This window comes from Urocampus carinirostris, chromosome 17, assembly GCF_059441175.1.
Source record: "Urocampus carinirostris isolate Australia breed hairy pipefish chromosome 17, RoL_Ucar_1.0, whole genome shotgun sequence".
NCBI lineage: Eukaryota > Metazoa > Chordata > Actinopteri > Syngnathiformes > Syngnathidae > Urocampus > Urocampus carinirostris.
In genome coordinates this window covers 21,745,900-21,764,201 of record NC_142365.1, presented here as the reverse complement: position 1 = coordinate 21,764,201, position 18,302 = coordinate 21,745,900, and the positions used below count along the sequence as shown (strand labels likewise).

The window sequence follows — 18,302 nt, the reverse complement described above, 5'->3', positions numbered from 1 at the left end:
CCCAATATGGTAGTTAGCGCCCTCCTTTCAATTGACACCTTTTCCATGAGGGTGGGTTCATGCTAGTTTTTTTCCATGCGCAAAGTTACATTAAACTTGAGTCTTCCTTGACACATATTCCACGTGTCTCACTCTTACCTGCTATAACGTGCATAAATTGGCCGCATTGTTGCATAAGCCACATGGTTGAAAGCTTGGGAAAAATGTTGCGGCTTATAGTCCGGAATTTACATAACATGACTCATCTACAGGTAGTCGACATAATTGTTCCGTCATCTTGCTGCTTGCTATTTATTTGAACACAACCGACATGCAACATTTTTCAAGGAAGACAACCTGACCAATGAGTTGACTTTCAATTTTATTTATGTAGTTTGTAAAAATCAATTTTAATATGCAATACATACTTCAGATTAAAAAGCCATCAACAGTGTGAAGAGCTTAGAGTGGGTCTTCAATAAACCTTATACAGTAGGTGTGTTGCAGTGTTCATATACATATTTGTACCTCTGGATTTAAACGTGTTGAAGTGATGAGAAGTTCGGACTACAACATAAAAAAAAAAAAGACACGTGCAAAACTTTATAGGAAGGAGTCGCACCATTCTTTTAGGCAGTTGAAGCAGTCGCCTTGTTGTTTGGAGTTTGCGCCGCAAGTGTCTTTAAGCCATTCCCGGAAAAGTTCCTCATCTTTTTTTAGCAGCAGAAATTGTCCGAGGACGACGTATGCCTGCAAAATACAAAAAAATAGAAAAATAATATGAGTTAAGGGGCCACAGATCCGGCTCATCTCTCAGTTGCCTTCAACTTGTGCAAAACGCTGCTGCCCGTCTTCTAACAAATACCAGCAGACGTGCGAATATCTCTCCTGTTCTCAACTCCCTTCATTGGCTCCCTGTTCTTTGTAGAACTGATTTCAAAATACAAACGCTGGGGTAACAAAGCCTTTAAGGTTGCCCCCCCGCCTCTAGAATCTGCTCCCAGTCAAGATGAGTTTTATTTCTACCCTGGGCCTCTTTAAATCCAGGCTTTAAAAAAAAACACACTTCTACAGGATGGCTTTTAATACTCAGTACTACGACTGCACTTTTATTTTATTCAATACCCCATTCATCCATCCATATTCTGCTTATCCGGGGTTGGGTCGCTGGAGTAGCAGCTTCAGCACGGAAGCCCACACCTCCCCATCTCCAGCCAGGCCAGTCTAGAGACAGTCACCACAGGTTGTCCTGAGGCGTCTGGGGCCTCCTACCAGTGGGACATGCCCGGGACACCTCCCGTGCGAAGCGTTCAGGAAGCATCCTAATCAGATGCCCAAGCCACCTTAACTGACTCCACTCAATGCAGAGGAGCAGCAGCTCTACACAGAGTCCCTCCCGGATGACCAAGCTCCTCCCCTTATATCTAAGGGAGAGCCCAGCCACCCTGCAGAGGAAACTCATTTCCGGGATTTTGTTTTTCGGTACCAACAGAAGGTAGGAACGTAGATCGCTCAGTAAATCGAGAGCTTTGCCTTGGGCTCAGCAACTTCACCACAACGGACAGGGCTGATCCTTATTCAATACAGTTGTATTCCCATGTTTTTATTGCCTTTTATTTTTGTTTTGTTTTTACTTATTGCTTCTCTTTTTATTGTGGTAACGCACTTCGGTACAGCGTAAGGATTTTTGATACGGGCTGTATAAACAAGTACCTTTTCATTTTCTTTTTCTTAGTGTCAGAGAGGTTAACAGCCAGTTGCTCTTTTCCATAACGCATGTGTTTGAAATAAAGGGATCGTACAGCTTTTTTCATGGCCAAATTCAAGCACTTTTTAAAGGACTTTCAAAGACGATATTTCAAAGTATCCAATACCTTTTAAAGAAACAATCAGGTATGACTCGTGTATTTTGCAGAGCCACGAATATATCTGCAAATTACAAATGCGATTTTTAATCTTGCGAGTGCATTTATAAAAACATACGATTGTTAGGTCTTGAGTAAATCATGAATATACCGTATTTTGAGATAAACCTCTCTCCACACTAGTGTTGGGTAAAAATAGCTTACATTGTCAGTAGGTCGCAGGAAGGTCTTTCAATTACAATTGACCACTGGAAAAAAAAAACTTTTTTTGCATGGCCTGTAATAAATGTCCATAATTTATTTGTTATTCACTAATAGTTCATTTTATTGTGCCTTGTTTGGGTGTAGCGAGTAACTAATGCAGGCTGCAGTTAATCATGAGGGAAGAAATGCAATGGCAGAGAGAGACCACCATAGAGCAGTGATAGCGTCATTTTTAAGCAGACTTGTTGAGAAACGTGGCAACAGTTTCAAATATTTACAAGCACTTCACTAAAATTGAAGCACTTTTCAATGCTTAAAAAACAAAACACTGAAACAAAAGCATTTTCAAAGCATCCCTAACAAACCTTGACTATTACTACAAATTATGCACTTCCTTGTAAATATATTTGCCCTTAATTCAGACATTCTATTTATCCTGCAATTCTGTCATCTTATTTCTCTCTTTTAAGTCTTTGTTACATGTTTATTCTGGAGTGCCTTGTCTAATCTTGGTAAAAAACAATGTTTTACCTTGTTATCAATGACAATAAAGATTATTTAATTCAATTATTTTAATAATGATGCTTCTTTGCAATAATCTTTTTTTTAATCTCACATATCCTTTGGAGTGCCTTCATGTACCCGTACTTAAAAATATATGATCAGTGCATTACCTTGTCAAAGCCCTTCTCCTGCAGCCTATTGCCAAGGACCTCACCGATTCCTCCAAGAGCAGAAACGGGTTTTTCTCCTATTGGCTCAGTCACAAAGTCCCGATGTTTCTGTGATGTTGAAGACATGGCTGCTTTGATGAAGGCCACAGATCAAAACAAACTACAAACAAAGAGACAAAAAAACTTTGATGACTGTCAAGCGCTTAATTTGTTTTCATTGTGTTGTGAGGATGCTACATCCTCATGTGCGGTCCCTTCATTTTCCTTATGCGGAGGTTTTTCCTTGCCCTCATGTAGGTTTCAAATCAGGGGATGGTGAAATAATAGTCTGTAGTTTGCAATAATTTGTGATTTGTGCAGCCCTTTAGGACTTCTTGTGATTAAGGGCTTTACAAATACAAATGACCTGACTTGGATTAGACATGAGGACAGCTACAATTAGTCAACATAGTCGACAAAATTCGATAATAGGAGTAGTCGACGATGAATTGCATTGTCTACTATTGAAGACGGATAGCGTCTAAGATATAGCAACGACTGTTACTAGATAGATGGATAGATACTTTATTCATCCCCGCAGGGAAATTCACATTTCCAGCAGCATCCTTTCGCTGAGAACAATACAATAATAAAGCAAAAGGAATACAATATACAAATACCCAATGTGACGTGCTAATACCCACTGTAGCGTGTTGTGTAGAGTATTTAAATACAGGGATGTGATTTGACCAAAGTGAAATTATCTGAAAATTAGCGGGGGGGGGGGGGGGGGGGTGATTGCTAGCTGGGGGGGGGGGGGGAAACCAGGTAGGACCAGGGCAGTGCCCTGGTGGGGGGAAAAGTGGGGCGAAGCCCCCCCCCGGAGCTCATGGGTTTTTTTAAGTACTTTCAATGCACTCAGATGACAAAGAAATAGACAAGACAACAGCATAAATTTTCAATGTATATTGAACTATCCCATATAAAATTACAGTTTAAGTCAACTCAAAATCAGTCACATTAAAAAACATTTCCCCAACGCCACTATCTTAATTGTAAAGAAGATGGTTCCAGTGGCAAGGGAGACCCTAGACGACCGGCATCTTTCTACAACTGCAGGCGGCTAACGGGATCCAGGTCTGTAGGAAACCGCCTCAAAGCGTGCCGCCACCAGCTTTTGGGATCACTCTTAGTCTGGACTCTACCCTTCGACCTGTTCGGCTTGGGTAACCCTACCAGGAGTACGAGACTCCCGCCGACATAGCTCTGGGGGTCATGGAGACGCGCAAAGTGCCCCACCACGATAAGGTGGTGATCCGTCGGGACACAGCTAAATCCATTCACATGACCCAAACACTACTTCCTCCTAGACTTCATTGCTTTGGAATGGGTCTTTCTAGCCTGCTTCTGTGCAGCTTTGATGGTTCTTCTTGAGGCAGCCTTGCTCATTTGGGTGTCCTGTTTCACAGCAAGTTCTGTTCGTTTTGCAGACAACATAGCTGCTTCTGCATCCTTCTCCTCCCTGTACCTTTTGGAGGATGTCCTCAGATTTAGGCACAGTATGGACTGCACAGGATCCATCAGAATGTCTTTCCTTCCAAAATGGCTGACAGAGGTGGTATTTCTTGCTCTTAGGGCATATTTTACAGTCTGGATAGAACTGTATGTGGCTATGTCCATTCTGCATGCTTTGGGGTTCAGGACATCACCCATGACACTAAAAGCCCCCTCTACTTGCGGCCCATGGAAGCAACTCATGAGAGCCTTCACCATCTTGGCCAGGGTTGGGTATCTTCCAACAGCAAAGACTTGGGCCCACCAACGATCCAGTGCAATTGCCTTCCCCTCTGAGTCCAAAGGTGTTGGCAACTCACTGTCCAACTGGTATTCTCTCACCTCGAGATCATAGTTCCCCAGCTCTGACTCATCAAGGACATTGGTGACCAACGACGACAGCTTCTTCAGTTGGTTTAAAGTTGAGCTGTGTCCTCTGGCAAGTGGGTCAATGGCAGAGGCTGCTCTCAGAAGCTTGCTGTTCATGGGCAACTTTTTCTGAAGGTACAGACCACATGCCAGATATGCTGCCTTGGCTTTGGCTTTGAACTTGAACACAACTGACGACTTGTTAGAAGAATCCATCAGTTTGCTGGTGACACCACCATAGAAAATATCATTTTCTCGGAGTTGGTTGGCTTTGTTGTTCAGTTCAATTTCTGTCAGTTTACAGCCTTGAAGGGACTCTGGCTTTAGGAAACAGGACAAGAACTTCTTGAAGAAGGACACTTGCTTGTCGTTCAGCTTGTGGATCATTGGCGTTTTCGTCTCAAAGGTGATCACATAGTTCTTCAGCAAGGGCAGAACTGCTGTGTACAGGTTGAGGGTGAGAAGCGTATCCAATCTTGTGAAGAATATCTTCTCATAGATCCTCTGCTTCCTCTTCCTTCCTTCCTCAGTCATGTTCTTTTGGCCTAAAGCTGATTGTATGTCTTTGAGTTTGGCTTTGACTTCTCTTGAAAGATCCTTCTTGTGGTAGATGGCCATGATGGTGGGAAGATAGAGTTCTTTATCTCCTCTGCCAAGAAATGCATAGTAGAAGATGGTAAAGACATCCATGAGGCGTAAGGTGGACATTGAAACATTATAGTTTGAAAGCCATCGATGGCTGACAAATCTCTCTGGCATGGTGAAGGTGATGCCTGTCAGAAAGCAAATTTCTTGAAGAGCTTCCTTCAGATCGGTTGACCACTTGAAATCGTTGAAGAGATCATTATGGAGTCCTTCAATCTTGTACTCAAATGGCTTGCAAAAATGCTTAGAGGCGTTGTGGATGTGGTGGCAGGTATCCCCATCTATGTCAAGGAGATGTGGTGCTGGTCCCTCTCGCAAACGCGTCTCAACTCCAGATTTGGAACCCCGCATCACTGCACATGAGTCCATCAACACAGACACCAAATTGCTCCAGGGAATATTGTTCTTGGTCATGAGGGCTGAGAGTTCATCAAAGAGAGATTTGCCGTCAACTTTAACAACACTCAAAGATGCTAAATGTTCCACCACAACAGACTTTGTCGACGGGGAGAAATAGCTGACGAGAACACACAGGACACGGTGTAGATTGTTGCTGGTGGACTCATCAATGTTCATTGAAAAGTGGGAGGATCTTAAGTTTGTTAAAGTCTCATCAAGCATAGTATGGGCAAGGCCATACTTTGTTTTGTAGGATGCACTGGTTCTATCCATGGACAGTCCATTCAGAGCTTTTGGATCCCTTGCCAGTTCCTTTGACAGTGTGATGAGCTTTGGGGCCATGGTGAACGGAAGAGAATTTTCGGCCAGCACTCCCAACAGCATTGCCTGAAGAATAAAAGAAATTTAACAATAATCAGTAAACAATTAAATAATTTAAATAATTATTTGAATTATAATCCAAAATGTCATGCGACCAAAGTAAATAAAAAAGGATTTAGTCTAAACTTTCATGCACATTCACATGTCAGAGTATTTATTATGGTGACAAAAAAATGTTGAAAATTAGCTACAAACCATTGGAAATAATATTTACCATGCAATAAATCATTTAATCAATCATTCTTAATACATAATGGATAACAAAAACATAAAATACCTCATGCAGCAAGCTCTGATAAAAACACAATCATGCATTCGACTAAGATCATCTCTGTAACTGCATACATCAAGACACTCAACATCTTGAAACCTAAAAAGTGCAAACATGCAGCATTCATTTGAGTTTGTGTCAATGATTAACCATGTTATTAATATTAAGTAAATTATGTACCATAATAATATCGTGGCCATTAAGAAAATCAATGGTAGAATATCATACAAGTACTTAATTTAAAAAATATAAATACTGACAATAGTTTTGATTACTATTAGGCTTAATAATATTTTTAAATTTCCTAAATCATATTTTAAATGTAATAATTTATTTCTTTAATAGCAGCGTATCCAAGTATTTGATAAATGAAAGTACAATAAGTATAGGCCCTACAGTAAAGTGTTGGTGTAATGTACACATGAAAATCTATTATTGTAATTGTTAAATATTTATGGCCATTTTTATTACGTTATAATATTTTCGAAAAAAATGGGAAAACTGTCAAATAAATTTGAAAAGTTTACCACCTACCTCAAAATTCACGACTCTATCAGCAACTGGTACAGGTTGTTGGGGTGGATCACGTCTCTTTATTACCGCTTCCGATTGTGATGTCAATAAGGGATGGAGGCCGTAAAGTTTTGGAGTTTTCGTTTGGGCACCGAAACTTCCAGCGATGGAATAATTTGTCGTTCTTGACTGGAGTTCTTTCACGTGTTTTTTGCTCTTTGCGTGACTTTCAAGAGCTTTGAAACCTCTCCCACCATAGTCGATGGTATCATGACACCAAATGCAAAGTGCTTTCCCGGCACGATCGATCTTCCGAATAAAGTCATTGAACAAATTCGTCACAGTCTTCTTTCCAACATTCGTAGATAATTCCTTCTCCAACCAGTCCCATCGAAACTTGTTTTTTACAATCTTATCAATTTCTTTAGCTCGCGGAGCATCTTTGCGTTCGATCACGGACATCTTTCTTTAAACACCCGGCAAAAACGTGTGAGAAATGAACAATGGCACACTCCTATAACAAGCGCGTTTATTGGTCAACACGAGACTTCAACCAATCGCAAGTACGTTTCATTTCAGTTACGGAAACACTCAAATGGCATGCTGTCGAGACGAAATCGTTTTTTTTTACCAATTAAAACACCGGAAATTTTAAAATTTTATTTTTGGAGATAAAAAAAGCGGAATTCCGCGAATTAGCGGAAAAATCACATCCCTGTTAAATAGTGCTACATAAAATACACACTGCATTAAGTTTGGGAGAGTTTTAGTCTAGACCAGGGGTCGGGAACCTTTTTGACTCAAAGAGCCATAAAAGCAAAATATATCAATTTTATTTTGGGAAAGAGCCACACCATATATTATGAGACAAATTTACTAAATTGCTAAACCCGCGCCCCAGACAAAAGCTTAGTCTTCAGCACATTTATTTTTGATGATTTGATAAAAATGTTAAAAAGAGAATAATGCCAGAGCCCCTGTCCCAAATTCAACAAACAGACCACTTTAAACTTGTCTCTTTCTTGCAATTACTCAAGATCGGTTAAACTCCTTTTGACCCTTTTTTTCATACATATTGGTTTCAAAACCAGATGCAAGTTGTTATTGTGTAAAAACGTCACAACATTCTGCAAATAGGGAGCCTGATGAGCTCACTTTTGGCGCAGATGGCGTAGGGCGAGAGATGGGAGGGAGTGCTTGCGCTTTTTGCATGGCTCCACCCATCCCTCCCACTCACCCAATCAAAAAACTTTAAATTCTCTTCCGGTGTTTTGGCGTATTTACAGTTTGTTCTGTGGATTCATCATAAGGTATCTGAACACTGAAGACGGATAATATAGTGATGTTTTATATAACGGATTATTTAGCGTTGTACAGCCAGAACGAGTTTTTTTTTTTTTGTGACACCTTGACTGTAAATTGTAGTGAAAAACGTGCCCTATATATACTGCGAAGTACTATTGCACTGTTAGCTTTGGTTTGGCTCTGCGTGTATCTGAACAGAATAGAATATACCTTTATTGTCATTGTTACAAATGGGCTAACATATTGTGACAACGAAATTGGGCATGACACTCCAGTTTTACACATTCATAGTGAGGTATGAGCAAGAAGATAAAGGAACAGAGAAGTTAATGTTATAAGACAAGGGGGATAAGGCTATAGTTATAATTTACATGGTATTTACACAAGAAATGTCGGCATGTGGGATGTTACATACAGGGTTGTCGTGATAACGTCGGTATCGTAACGATTGTGCAATATTGCATTTGGTGCAAAGTCATCATAGTGCAAAAATAGTCAGCATGAAACAGGAAATGGTCAGACATTGTGCAATTTGAGCATTAAGCGTAGTGCAGTCGACATGTGCAAGAACAAGACATGAGTAACATTATATTCGTATGAGGTAGTGTTGGCAAGAGTTTTCAGTTTTTTGTGCGGTGTCTGTTTGAGCAGTGAACAAACATAAGCTTGTGTTTTGGACGAGATGGAGAAAATTTGCATGCAATCAAATTTGTCTCTGAGCCACAGGTACTCATAGAAAGAGCCATATATGGCTCGCGAGCCATAGGTTCCCGACCCCTGGTCTAGACTATGGTCTACGGATCCCTTAACCACTTGGGTCATAGAGGCACCGCTTTCTGTGGTGTGTCTTACCCATCCCTCTCCAGGCTGTTTTTTGGGGGTAAAGATTTGCTCCCCTACATGATACGGCCAGTAAAAAGACTACCTGCAAAGTTTACAAAGCAGACCTTGCGTATCATGGCAGAACCTCGGTGATGCACTGACATTTAAAGAGTGAAGCACGTTAGACAGTCAGGCAAAACAGAATCTGACTCGCCTCGCGTGTATTTTGCTACAAAAGGGCCTGAGCGCTATGCCAAGGTGCGCCTGACAAACACATTTGAAATTAAATGTATGCCGTCCATAGAACTAATAAAGTGTTAAACTATAATCCAGTGAATAAAAGGTGTGCATGCAGTGTGTAAATATAGCATGTTCCAGTCTTCTCGTTTGCCCGCGTCACCGCATCCCAGACGCATAATTTTTGCTGGGGACGCATAGTCTCAAATCAACGTGCGTCCCCGGGACGCAACCTTTTTGCCACAAAATTGTCATTATTACCCGATTACTTTTTCTAAACAAAGATTTACTGCACTCCAAACTTTTCTTCAGGCAGATCCGCCATTGTTGTTTTGGTCTCACGGTTTGAGTTTTCGTCTGCACGCCGATCTCGGCCAACGAGATCTCGTTGTGTAGTGAAAGGGAGTCAGTCTTTTTTGGAGAACCGGCTTTTTTGGCTCAACTCATTAAAAAGAGCCACCTCTCAAACGGCTCACTTGCTTTGATGATTGATATTACGAGTTATGTTGTATAAAGAAGTTAAGAAAAAAAGCAAATATAAAAGGAGAACATTTTTAAAAAGACAGGTTTGTGGTTATCTCTTTAATCGGTATATTACCAACAATAATTTGATGCAGAAAATTAATTAATAATTTGATGATTAAAACTGAATGAATATATAGATTTATATTATATATATTTGTCGCCGATTTACGATTTCAACCTAGATAACACTAAATTTTGGGGACCCATAGATCTCTGTTGGGACCCATAGATTTTTGAGCATGCAAGTCCCCGGGACCCATCACTTTTCAGGGGAAAAACGAACACTGATGTTCGCAAGTAGTGTTGTGTCCGAGAACAAAACAGCTCCATCTTCTTATTTGAGGTATTGTTTTATTTTTTGTCGTCGCTAGACATTATTGCAAAAAAACTGAAAATACAAGTTACATTACATTGTAACTTATTTAGTTTTTTATTGCCACCAAATGTTATAGCACAATTGTTACGATGCACTATTCTTTTGCATTTGCAAACATAGACCTATTATGACATCAGGTCTCTAATCACCAAGTTGAAAATACATTTGATTGCCTTTTATCCTGATAGTCTTATCTTATTTTCATTTTACAACATTTGCCCTATAGTGCATTGTCCAGTCTCGTTGCATACAATAATTCACAACGTTGATAATCATGGACAATTCATCACATCCACTACACAGCATTATCTCAAGACAGAAGAGCAGCTTCAGCGACAGACTCCTGTCATTGTCTTGTACCACGGACAGACTGAAGAGATCTTTTCTTCCTCATGCCACGAGGCTCTTTAACTCCACCCGGCGGAGTAAAGGCCCACATTAAACCACACCCCCTACATTGCATATTACCGTACTTTTATTGCAATGTGTATTTTATGTAGCACTATTTAAATACTCTATACAACACGCTACAGTGGGTATTTGTATATTGTATTCCTTTATTATTGTATTGTTCTCAGCGAAGGGATGCTTCTGGAAATGTGAATTTCCCTGCGGGGATGAATAAAGTATCTATCTATCTATCTATCTATAATGAAAGAGCTGACTCTTTTAAGTGAGCATAGCAGAAAGAGATCTGATGACGTTTGAGGGCTTTTGCATCAGACCGCCAAAATTCAGTTAACGCCCCCAACTTTTTCCTGACATGAACTTCAGAATAAATTACTTCTAAAGCGCTGAGGTCCATAGAGCTTTTAATTTGAAATTGCCGTTGCGGCGCGAAGCGCGACATCAAGTTCAATTTAACTCACATACGAAATAGAACATTGAATAAACGCAGAAGGGATTAACATAAAGCTCCCTTTGTATTTAAAATAAAAAGTTAACTCGTAGGACGAGTTTGTAGGAATGTAGTCATGTTTGTTTCGGTATGTTATTTTAACTCTAGTTGTGTGGAAACTAACAATGACCATAGAGCCGTCATCTTGAAATGCGCGCGCGCTGATTTCCCAAGCAAACTTATAGCCCCGCTAACTAAATCCTATAATGACATGAAATCCCTGCTTGGAAAACAATAAACTCTATTGTATTTTATGCGCACAAACGATGCATGCTCCATGTTGTGTGTCTTTACAAGATTAATATTGAACAAGAGTGGACCACTTATAAGACGCCACAAAGTATTCTCTAAGTACACTCACCGCGCTAGCCTGACTGAATTAAAATAAACATGCGTATTTTAATATTACAGTTAACCCCGAACGTCCAGTAGGGATATTAGAAAATAATGTTATATGGATATATTTTACCTCCTGGCCCGAAGTGTGAGGCCGAGTCGATGTCTTTTATTAGCTGAGTTGTGCTAAAGTTGCAACGCGGGTCTTTTTTTGCTGCTTCTTTCTTCTTCGTTGGTTTTATTGCAGATCAATGTCACAGTACCGTCACTGTTTGGACTGGAGGAAAACCTGCTGTGTGTTATTTGGAAATTGAACGAACAATCATTGACAAATAAATGTAGTGGTCGAATGTGAAAATAAAAAATGAATTAAATATGAAAACACATAAGTATTTTTCAAGACGAAAACCTAACATCTCACCCTCGCGAGAAGTGAAGACTCGGTGGCCATTTTACGTTGCCACACATTCAAGTGCAATAACGAGGGATGGGTGATAGAGAATTTTATGGTAGGTTTGTGTCAAAAGTTGTTTCAATCAAACTACACATTTTCAAACAAAAACAATCTTCACGTCAATTAAAAAAAGGAGTCAAAGAAAAAAATGTTTGAATGCAAAAACAATATTTGACACTCAAAAAAATGCATTTGAACACTTCATTTTTTGATCGAAAATGTTTTCTTTGATTGAACTTATCTTTTCCGTGTTTGGATCATGTTTTGGGTATGACATTTGTGTCTTTACTACTCAATCCGAACAAAAGTCGTTTCTATCAAAATATTCACTTTCAATAAAAGAAAAGTTTAAATGCAAAAATAGAATACAAAAATAAAGTAATTTGAAGTGTTTTTTTATTGAACTTTTTTTGAACGATGTGAAAAGTTTTAAAGTCGTTATTTTTAATTGATTAATTTCGACACAAATATCCCACAGTGGGCGGGTGCTTCCCCATTTGTCAGACATGTTTGAGTGACAAGTGTCTTCACCAATGACGTCTTTCTGACAAGTAAATCACCTGTCAGTACGGCACTTTGCACACACACTTTTTCGTTTTATATATGTTAAAAAAGTTCAAATAAAGTGTGTTCCACTTCATGATTGTGTCCCATTTATTTTTGATGCTTCACAAGAAATTAGTTTTATATCTTGATGTTTGAAGTCTGAAATGTGGCAAAAGATCATACAAATCCAGGGGGCCAAATAGTTTCGCAAGCCACTGTACAAACGACACAGATTCCAGCTAGGGAATTCATTTTATTCGTGATCCAAGACCAAAACACAGCATACATTTTGCATTATTTTTTCTGTTGTATTTGTGCGCATCAACAACGTTCCGCCTTTGTTTGTACACCCACACTCAGGTAACATTTGTATGAGGAAGAAGCAATGTAACATATTAGGACTAGTTAGTGCAACTCTTAGTTTTTAAACAAGTGATAAAGAATCTAAAGTTCTGACAGAATACTGGGCGCCAGGCTGCAGGTAAGCCCGGTGCCGTCTGGTTCCACGTTGAGCTTCTTCACGACTCCATCTTCCACCAGCATGGCATACCTGCGGAACGTTAAAAACACACATGGAGTTTAATCTAAAGCCACGATCTTATTTATTATAACGTTGTAGCAAACTTCACCTTTTTGATCGCTTGTTGCCAAGCGCCTGCAGAATCTTCTCACCGTCAAGTAACAAGTCGATAGCCTACAAGACGGACAGACCTCTTTCAACCACGGTTCCACAAAATCTTAATAACCGAAATGTTACATTGTTTGGCCTACCTTTGTAAATTCCCCACTAGGATCAGCCAGCATTCGAATCTGACAATGAAAAATAAGAATCAAGACGAGGGCTGCGACAAAAATGGATAACAGAAATAAATAGTTGACAACGAATTCAATTTCGATTATTGTCACCAATCAAGAATATAATCTCTGCTGCGAGTTGCTCATGTGCAATAGCGTCTTTGTCTTGAGCGGTAACATACAGAAATGACGACGTCAACATCAACTATGCGTACCAAAACTTCTGAAGTTTTAGAGTATTTTACAGCATGCTAAAAGATTATTAGCCAAGTTTGCAAAGGAGACCTTGCTTATCATGGCAGTACCTCGGTGATGCGCGAACATTTGAAGAGAACAGTCGGACAGTTGAAACAAACCGGAGTCTGACTCGCCTCGGTAAGATTCAAGTCATCAATCAAGCCAATATGGTTTTGATGAAATGCATTGTACATTATATATATGTATATTTTGCTATAAAAGAGAGCTTGAGCTGTGCCAGTCTGTGCCTGATGAACATATTTGAAATTTAATGCGTGTAGTCCATAGAACACACGTCAGTTTTTAAAACTTAAAACGGTTTGATTTCAAACTGTTGAGAATTGTCTAGTACTTTTGTTCAAGATTTTGCAGTTGACTACTGAATGTACTCCACGAACAGGCATGGGAAGTAACAGAATACAAGTAACAGCATTGCATAATTGGGATACAAAAAATGTAATTGTATTCCGTTACAGAAAAAAAAGACATAACCAAATTACAGGTATATTTTGTAAAAATAAGGATCGCTTTGCAGGGTTTCAATTTTATTTAAAAAAATTACATAAACGTAATGCGCCGATAAATGAATTGTGTCTATCATATTTTCCATCACTGTACAAATCCACAGTATGTTCAATAATTGATTTTTCATTGAACCATTCTTTGTTTACTGTCATTTGCCATATCATGGAATCAACGTCATGTTAAATTAAGAAAACATTCATAGGTATCCTATTATACTTAATAATTTCAATAGTCCATCCCTCCATTATCTGCAACGCTAATCCTCAGTAGGGTGACGAGGGTGCTGGAGCCCATCCCAGCTATCTACGGGCAGTGGGCAGGGGACACCCTCAACTGGTTGCCAGCCATTCGCAAGGCAAATTTCACTGTTGGACTATTAAAACAGTCGTTAGTTGCAGCTCTAACGGAGACACAGAATACCAAAGGGAGAGTAAAAGCACATTTCCTTGGACGGCGCCTACCTTGCCATCTGTTCCATGCTCCTTCCCCCAGGCAGCCATGACAAATGCGTCATTGACAGACACACAGGCCACTTCCTCTATGCCTTTACTTTTCAATTCTGCCGCCTGCTGCACAAAGCCCGGGAGGTGAGTCTGAAAGCAAATGCAGAGAAGAGTCAGTCTAAGTGCAAAGATCGGGTCGGCCGAGACTCAAGAATTGACGCGGGGGGGACAATTTGCCTTGGAACAACCGGGGGTGAACGCTCCCGGTACGGCAAAGAGGATGCCTTTCTTCCCCTTGAAGAGTTGATTCATGGCCACCTTCTTTCCAGGCTCACCCTCGTGGACTTCCACTGCAGGAAGGGAGTCTCCCACCTAAGCGAGGGATTACAGTATCAATTAGATGGGTCGAAGAAAACGAGTCGGAGTACGTTTGATCAGTATCAATCAGGGGTGTCAAATATAGGGCCCGCAAAAAATGCACACAAGAAAAATGAGCCACATCACATCAAACAATATCCTGCAGTTTTAAATATGTCCACTGTATGTCGCCAAAGGCAGGCAACACTCCCAAAGGAAACCACAAACTAGGCCAGGGCAGAAATCATCTCAGCCTCCCCAGACTGATACCCAACCCACCGAAAATAATTTGTCTATGAAACTGTTTTACGTACACTGCTGTCGGCTGCATAACTCTGTATTCTGAGTAATAGTGGTGTCCGTCACTTCAAAATATTCTACTTGCAGATGCCATCTTCTGGCTGAAATCCCCATTCCTGCCTCTGTCAAGTTCCTGTGTTGCGCGTGCCTGTATGTGAAATTCTTAGGCTCGCTCGGATAACTCTTCCTGATTAATGTTTTTGGGGGTTAGGGTGGGCACTTGGACTGTATTTGAAACAGTCCGCTTCTTACTTTCACCATTTTCAATCTAGAATAAATGAAAACCATGACCACGCATATGATATCACTTTAGATAGTCTTAAATCCAATACCGTACCAATACGCAAGGAAAAAAGATAACATAAGCAAATTCATTTTTCTTGTTTGCATTTACCTGCACAAGTTTTGTTTCATTGTCTGTTAATGAAGGGACAATTTTATCTTGTTGGCTTGGAACACTCAAAAGAATACAATATATTTATTCATAAATAAAAACATTACTTAAAAGTAATGGCAAAGTAATCCTTTGCTCTATCACGGTTTACTTATGGCGGTTTCACTACTTTGCGGATTTTCATCGAGCATTGTGTTCTTCATGGCAGTTAGAATGCCAGTTAAAGATAATCTAGGAAATTGGCACCCTGTGCTAGATTAGCACTACTGAGTGGGAGGCACCTGAAAGTGTTCTGTAATTGTATTCAGTTCATTTATGTCAAAATACCATTTTTGTTGAAATCCCTTCTCCATTTTGTGAAAAAGTAGTGCATAGTACATTACATATTTATGTAAAGCCAATTTAATTGATATTGACTCCTGCGCTGGTTGATTAAGATTTAGAACTGCGGACACAGCCTTTAGGCGAGTGATTTAATCGTGGCACAATGTGTTACTACTGTACCGGACATTTCCCCGCTGGTTTTTATTTAAATGTGAGAATTGGGCGTGAATGGGGAGACTTTTTGTGATTAAGGGCAATACAAATAAACATGACTTGACTTCATTGTGATCGGCTAAACTATTCATTTTCTGCCTGTGTCTGCCTTTGTGCCAACCATCATGTCGGCCAAACACTGAAACAACAAAGGCATCAAACACCAAGGGAAGAGGATATCTATCCCCAGCGAAGTTGGACTCCTGACACACTAAACTTGGTCTGGAGCCGCATGCGGCTCTTTAGCACTCCCTATTGGCTCTGTGGCAATTTTTCAAAAATGTTTGATAATTGAAAAATATATTTCTACCAAAGGGTTCTAGCCAATAATACACAAAAATTTCTGATTCATGTCATAGCCAGAAAATGTCCTGTACTTAGGGGAGGATTAATAACCGAAATAAAAAGGTACAGGTCCCAACTTCACCTGAAATGTAACTTGAGCATGATAAGTTATCTATCTTGGTCTGCATTTATATAGCTTTTCAAGTCAATGAAGACCTCCCAACGCGCTTTACAATGTGCTTCACACTTACCCATTCACACACACACACACACACACACACACACACACACACACACACACACACACACACACACACACACACCAATAGCAGTCATGCAGCCATGTAAAACATTTGATGTTTAATGTTCAGGAATAATCATGTTACAATTTAATTTGATAACAGTGAAATGTATTTTATTTCATATAATATTCAGGTACTGTTCTATAGTTTTTCCATTCCTTTGTAGTTACAGATTGCAGTCGCTAGAGAGCGACAGAACTCCAAACAAAAGATTCAACTGCGGGTAAAATGACCGAAATACAACAAACTGATAACATTTTAGTGTGGCAAATGATGCATAATGACTATTGTAAACCTAAGTGTAAACCTGCAGTACTCGATTTAGCAGCAGCCGCATGAGAGTACATTGTTCAATATGAGAGGACAATTCAAGTTCATAGTTGGATAACAAAATGCCGCAAAGCCACGTTAAGATTAAATGAATCGTATCTTCTGCAACTGTTTATTATCGTGTTTTTGTTCTTACGTATGACCCATAACTAAGCAACCGTTTTAACAATAGGCCTTGCGTGTCATTCGATGTCTGTTCGTGAAACGATTCTTAAAAAGTAGACAAAATGTGTGCAAACTAAATATTTGGTTTTAATTTGTGCAGAACAGTTTGCATGAGACGCTACAGGGCTAAAATCCACCATGATCATAATTTTTAGTTATAAAAACATTGCTAGCTAACCGCATGGCGACGCGGTTAGCACAAAATGCCAAAACAATGCGAATAATGTCAACGCTTGCTTGTTAATTTGCTAAAGGAGACATTCGCAAAGTGTTGAGGATTAAATGATTAATTCCTTACCTTAATCGGCATTTTGATCGCACAAGAAGAATGTAGCAAGCTCGCGCAATATTGGAAGCGGGTGCGTTTAAGGACTGTGGTAGCAGTGTGGAGCATTTTAAGATAGCTTTTGTTAAATAAATCTTATGTGACGTTCAAGTTGTGAAAGTAAACTGGAGGCGTGCCTGAATTCTCCACCCAAATTAGTTTAGAGCTGACACGCCTCCAACCTGGATTTACGGAGCTATCGGTGACTGTTTTTACGTTTTAGTCGTGTGGGTGACGGCAAAATGTGCGGTATTTGAACGCACCGCGTTGCTCTTTCAAGGTTAAAGGGACAGTGTGAAATATTTAGCGCCTCCCAGTGACAAAATCCGAAATACGTCATTCATGGATTTAAACTAGAAGTAAAAAGACATTAACTATGATGCAAACATGCTTTGTAATAATACAAATGTGTATTTATTTGACATAAGATGAGGCTCATTGAGTGGGAGCTGACATCTTTGTCAGCCATCTTGTTTCTATAGGTGCCCCACAAAACACTCTTTTTCCAGCCCCTTTTCCTTTCTTTTCTTCTCTCCCTTTTCCTTTATTAGTTTCTTACATTTTTCTTTTATTTTCCTTCAAAGTTCTATCACACTTCCCCGATTTTAGCTAACCTGCATTGGCTCCCTGCTAGCTTAAGATGTGATTTTAAGGTTCTGTTGGTAGTATACTAAATCATGCATGGACTTGCTCCCTCAAATCTTTCAGATTTAGTTTCCCCCTATGTTCCAGTCTGGAGCCTCCGCTCTGAAAATGCTGGTCTACTAGTGATCCCAAGAGCCAAGAAGACATCCGCAGGTTTGAAAGAGTTCTCCCTTTGGGTCATGGTGTTGTGGAATACTTTGCCCCTCGAGATTCGGTCTGCGACCTCAATGGAATTATTTAAATCTAGGGTTAAAACATACTTCTATTCTATAGCTTACGAAGGACCCAAAGTTCACGTTGGCAATATCTGTGTATTGGTTTCTTCATTTT

General features: G+C 39.8%; 4 protein-coding genes across 4 annotated transcripts in view; all 4 read right to left on the bottom strand.

The window, feature by feature from the left end:
• The window catches only part of esrra (estrogen-related receptor alpha), a 184,149-nt gene that overhangs the window by 135,380 nt on the left and 30,467 nt on the right, over positions 1-18,302 (bottom strand). The window lies entirely within an intron of this gene.
• Positions 345-11,620, bottom strand: banf1 (barrier to autointegration nuclear assembly factor 1). The gene is made up of 3 exons (XM_088320970.1): positions 11,466-11,620; positions 2,723-2,882; positions 345-729 (listed from the first exon to the last, which is right to left on the bottom strand). The coding sequence occupies exons 2-3, from the start codon at positions 2,846-2,848 to the stop codon at positions 583-585; spliced, it is 273 nt and encodes a 90-aa protein (XP_088177096.1). The 5' UTR covers positions 2,849-2,882; positions 11,466-11,620; the 3' UTR covers positions 345-582.
• Positions 3,529-7,548, bottom strand: LOC148349507 (uncharacterized). Its single transcript, XM_088321305.1, has 2 exons — positions 6,855-7,548; positions 3,529-6,055 (listed from the first exon to the last, which is right to left on the bottom strand). The coding sequence occupies exons 1-2, from the start codon at positions 7,293-7,295 to the stop codon at positions 4,058-4,060; spliced, it is 2,439 nt and encodes an 812-aa protein (XP_088177431.1). The 5' UTR covers positions 7,296-7,548; the 3' UTR covers positions 3,529-4,057.
• Positions 12,566-17,560, bottom strand: prdx5 (peroxiredoxin 5). The gene is made up of 6 exons (XM_088320846.1): positions 17,301-17,560; positions 14,570-14,704; positions 14,351-14,482; positions 13,104-13,142; positions 12,962-13,026; positions 12,566-12,882 (listed from the first exon to the last, which is right to left on the bottom strand). Exons 1-6 carry the CDS (start codon positions 17,394-17,396, stop codon positions 12,777-12,779), a joined length of 573 nt encoding a protein of 190 aa, XP_088176972.1. The 5' UTR covers positions 17,397-17,560; the 3' UTR covers positions 12,566-12,776.